Here is a 4,437-nt window from a genome sequence, read left to right as displayed (position 1 = left end):
TGTGTTTTAGAGAGAGGATTTAGGGTGAAAGAAGAGAAACCCTCAAAGAACTCTAAACACTAGCAGTAGAAAATTTTGGCTTGTAATTTGTATCCTCAAACTATTACTGACTTTCAATTTGTAGCCCTACTTTATCAATTTTCACAATTTAGTGAGAGTTGCAATATCAACTTGTAGGACATTGCTCTAATTAGCTGAGAACCAAAAGAGTTCAAGAGTTATCTTTGAATTTAAAAACATAAATAGCTCTAGATGGATAAGGATATTTTTAGATTACAAATTTTAAAGCTTTTCTTACTAAAATAATAGAAGAATCAGTAATCCTCAGCTTAATTGAACAATCCATCATTTATTGAACAAATAAGATATTTTTTATGACCCAATCTGATAATTAGACCAATTAGTTGTAAGAGGAATGTGAGTTACGTGTAACTACTTTATAAGCTGAATCTATATATAGAAAATTTGGGATGCAATGAAGATCAGCTTGAATGTGAATTGTAATCTTCTCTCCCAAATAATCAATTCTACTCTGAACTCTATCTTCCCTATCCTTTCTGCTCTGTTCTCTTCTTCCCCGATGGTTCTTCTTTTTCCTCTCCTTTTATCTTCCTCAATTCCTTAATTCTTCAGCCTTGATCATTACAATTGGTATCAGAGCTTGCGGTCCTCGGATTGCAAGTTTCGATTACCTCAAAGATATCATTCTTTTTTCGAATCTTCTCTCTGTTCCTCTCTCATTTCTGCTCTTCCTTGTCTCTTCTTTTCCTTCAACTCTTCTATTAATCTGCATTCTTCTTTTATTTCCTTTATTTTCTCTCTTTTCCTTCTTTTCAAATTGATTCTTGCTTAATCAAATGGGGGCACAAGAATCTGAGTTTCACAATTTAATGGAGGTAAATGCAGCAGAATGCAAATCTAGGCCAGACAAGATCGATTCGGAGTTAAGGAGTAGGATGATTTCATTTGCAACTACATTTAATGAATTCCTAAGAACCCTAATTAGAGAGGGGCGATTAAGAGAGGATTATCCAATTTTGGATGAAAATGAGTGGCTTTCAACTGTGTCTAATCAAGCCAAACGGATGGAAGGAAATTTCACGAATCAAATTCTTGAAGAAACAGAGGAATCAAATTCCGAGGAGGTCCCTCTTTCAACATCTACCCCAATCAAGAAGTGGACTAATGCACATTTGGCAAAGGTAGAAACAGACGAGTTTGAAGTCCTCCATGGTGAAATGGAAGAATATTTGGAAGGTGACTATGGTTTTGCAATTGAAGAACACCACCTGTTTGGTGAAAGTTCAAAGCTTCCTTCTTCATCCATTTCAGTTCAAGAGGAGTTGGAACATTTAACGTTGAGCAATGAAAGAGAATTAGAATTCAAGAATCAACTTCTCGAACTTGAGACCGTGAAAATGGATGAGCAATTGAATATGGAGGAAAATAGTATTGTTGAAATGCCCTTCATTGAGGACGATGGAATCTTGAAAAATCTGGATGAACCTCCAGTGGAGGATACCAAAGAGGTGGGAATAGGGGATGGAGAGAATGAAATCTTTCAAGAGGAATAACCATCCCATGTTTCTTACTGAAGGAATAACCTTGAATCCTGGGTATCAAGAGGTAAAAATAGATTGTAGCTTTGAAGTCTTCTCCCCTTCAAGAAGTGCAGAGGATGAATGTTCTTCTTATGTTGGAGTTACAGGTTCTATTTTGGGGATAGTTGAGAACTGGGATCCTAATGCGAATCAAGTGACTGTTGAAACCGATTACAACAATGAAGGCAATGATGGAATGATTTATACACACAATTTGCAGGCTAATGTTTCGTTGGAGACAAAGTTGATCAAGCCAAATGGGATTTTTTATTTGGGAGTTGCAAAATTCCAAGATGAATCCAAACATTGTTCTGATGATGATGAAACTAATAGGTATGAGCTTTTCCTTGAACCAAGTGAAGGCAAGAATCATTCTGATTCTGTAATGGAAACGAGTCATATTGAATTGAGTGAGGATTTTAATGATAAACTCCATATCTTGATTCATCATTCAAAGTTACTGCATCATGTTCTTGATGAACTTGCATCTTCCATCAGTTCTTATAGAGGTTCGTTAAGCATGAATGAGGATTGTTTGGGTCTTCTTGATGATGTCTCTGATTTTCATGATCTATTGAGTAAAACTAAGGTTGATATAAGGCTCACTTTCTTGTTTGATGACATTTATGGAAATCATGCTGCTGTTGATATAAGAAAGATTAAATGCTTGGCTTTCATTGATACTGACTCACGAGGAATTGATCTCAAGCCAGAGATAGAGATGATTAGTTGGATTGAGTATCAAGATTTAGGGAAAATCCAGGCTGAAATTTTGACGAATCTGCAGAAGTTAATGAGGGTTGGAGATAATGCTTGTAATCCCAGTTATGGGCTATTCAAGATGTTATGGTCTAGATTCTCCAAAATATTACTAGTCATACCTGAAGAGGAGGATTGCTCAAGAGTTGTTCCAAGGTATTTGGGTTTAGTTTTTAGTCACCTACGAAGATGGGACTATAGTTGTATGCTGCACAATGATGAGCAGATTACTAAGAAATGGCATAGTGAAGATGGTCTAGCCAAATTACAGAGGATGGGAGTGCTAGCTTATTTGTCCCTTGCTAAGATTGAATTTAGTGTAAAGGGGTTCATGGAAGATAGAAGTAATGGTCAAGGAAACTCTACTCTTGTAACTCTGCATTTACAGTGCATAAACCAGACAATGCACAAAGATGTTGAGTCAGGTCATATGATGCTTTATGCTCAGTCCAGTATTGAGATTGGAGATTTTATTCCAGTAGGAGTTTATGAACTTAGTTCCAGAACAAAAAAATGTCACTATACTAGCTAGAACAAGGGAAAATATGGTTGCTGAGTGTGCCTTCTCTACTCTTACAAATCTAGAAAGTGATCTTTCTTGCCTTGTTGTCATGATATTAGAGGTTGCATTGGGTAAGAGGCCTATTGAAGACGACATAATCTTGATCATTAATTGGGACCGGGACTTGATGATGACAAATGACAGCTTTTAAGTCACCCAAGTGCTGATTCTATTGCATAATTCTGTCTTAAAGTTGGCCCAGTATAGAATTAAATAGAGGCATGACGACTTGGGTGAAGTTTTTGGGCTGAAAATGATTTGGACAGTTGCTATTATTCCAATTGGAAAATTCCAGCGCTACAGAGCTTGCAAATCACATTTTGCATGGGATCCAGGTGGTGGTGAATTAACTCAGATAATGGAAGATGAGAGCATAGTTACCATGTTTTTGCCTTGAAGCTAAGACTCACGATCAACTTTGCATTCACTAGACTCGTGTTCAAGGGGATCAATTTGTTTCTAGTTTAGACTTTTCAGAGTTCAATCCTAGAGACTAGGATGTTTAACGGGGAGGCATTGTTATGACCCAATCTGATAATTAGACCAATTAGTTGTAAGAGAAATGTGAGTTACGTGTAACTTCTTTGTAAGTTGAATCTATATATAGAAAATTTGGGATGTAATGAAGATCAGCTTGCATGTGAATTGTAATATTCTCTCCCAAATAATCAATTCTACTCTGAACTCTAGCTTCCCTATCCTTTTTGCTCTGTTCTCTTCTTCCCCGATGGTTCTTCTCTTTCCTCTCCTTTTATCTCCCTCAATTCCTTAATTCTTCAACCTTGATCAGTACAATATTAAAGTATTAAAATTAACTGTTGAAGAGAGTATAATAGTTAATAGTTCAAGAAAGTATTGCAATTAACACTAAATTGGCGATGGGATTGAAAGGTGTTAACAATTACTCTAGTCTTGAACTTATATGAGTCAAACTAGAGCTCTTTTAAAATACAATCAACTCTAGGTTGGACTTATTATTGGGAGCTCGTCAAACTCGAATTCAAGTAGTGTCATTTTTAGATTAATCAAACTCAAGTATGGCACTATTCGAATTTATTTCGGCTCATTTACCCCATGCTTTAGTCAAAAATATTTTAAATTTGAGAATATATATATTAATAAAGAACTATGGCTCCTAAGTATATCAAGAATAAAGAGTTATGGTAATGGAGGAAGGGTGAAAAAAAAATCTGACTGTTTGATGGAAAGGGGAAGGTGGGAGGGTAAAGAGGAAAAAAAACTATGGCTCCAAAGTACACTTAAGATGGAGTAAAGACGGAAACATCATATAGTTATTCTAGTCAAGAAAATTTTACTTGAAAAGTGTACAATTTGATTTAAGAAACTATAAAAAATAATGATGCAATATAACAAAGAACTATGGCTCATTTAGGTTGGGTTACTAATTTCTGATTGATTCGTGTCAAGATAAAAGTCATCTTGTGTTTGTCATCTTTTTAAGATTATAATTTCCATTAGATAGCCATGTTTGGTATTCCCTTGTTTGGTATGCTG

The 4,437-nt window shown here is 35.6% G+C and overlaps 1 protein-coding gene across 1 annotated transcript; it reads left to right on the top strand.

The window, feature by feature from the left end:
• Nucleotides 1-420: 420 nt before the first annotated feature.
• On the top strand, nt 421-3,549 carry LOC140009608 (L-type lectin-domain containing receptor kinase S.6-like). Its single transcript, XM_072055692.1, has 2 exons — nt 421-1,626; nt 1,709-3,549. Exon 2 carries the CDS (start codon nt 1,798-1,800, stop codon nt 2,890-2,892), a length of 1,095 nt encoding a protein of 364 aa, XP_071911793.1. The 5' UTR covers nt 421-1,626; nt 1,709-1,797; the 3' UTR covers nt 2,893-3,549.
• The last annotated feature ends 888 nt before the right edge of the window (nt 3,550-4,437 follow it).

The sequence above is a fragment of the Coffea arabica genome, chromosome 6e (genome assembly GCF_036785885.1).
Source record: "Coffea arabica cultivar ET-39 chromosome 6e, Coffea Arabica ET-39 HiFi, whole genome shotgun sequence".
In the NCBI taxonomy this organism is placed as follows: domain Eukaryota; kingdom Viridiplantae; phylum Streptophyta; class Magnoliopsida; order Gentianales; family Rubiaceae; genus Coffea; species Coffea arabica.
Note: the sequence above shows the minus strand (reverse complement) of the source record. Positions and strands in the feature narration are given on the sequence as shown.

Bases quoted from the DNA above. Each gene is read 5' to 3' on its own strand.
- LOC140009608 (XM_072055692.1), top strand. From the start codon at position 1,798: ATGATTTATACACACAATTTGCAGGCTAATGTTTCGTTGGAGACAAAG.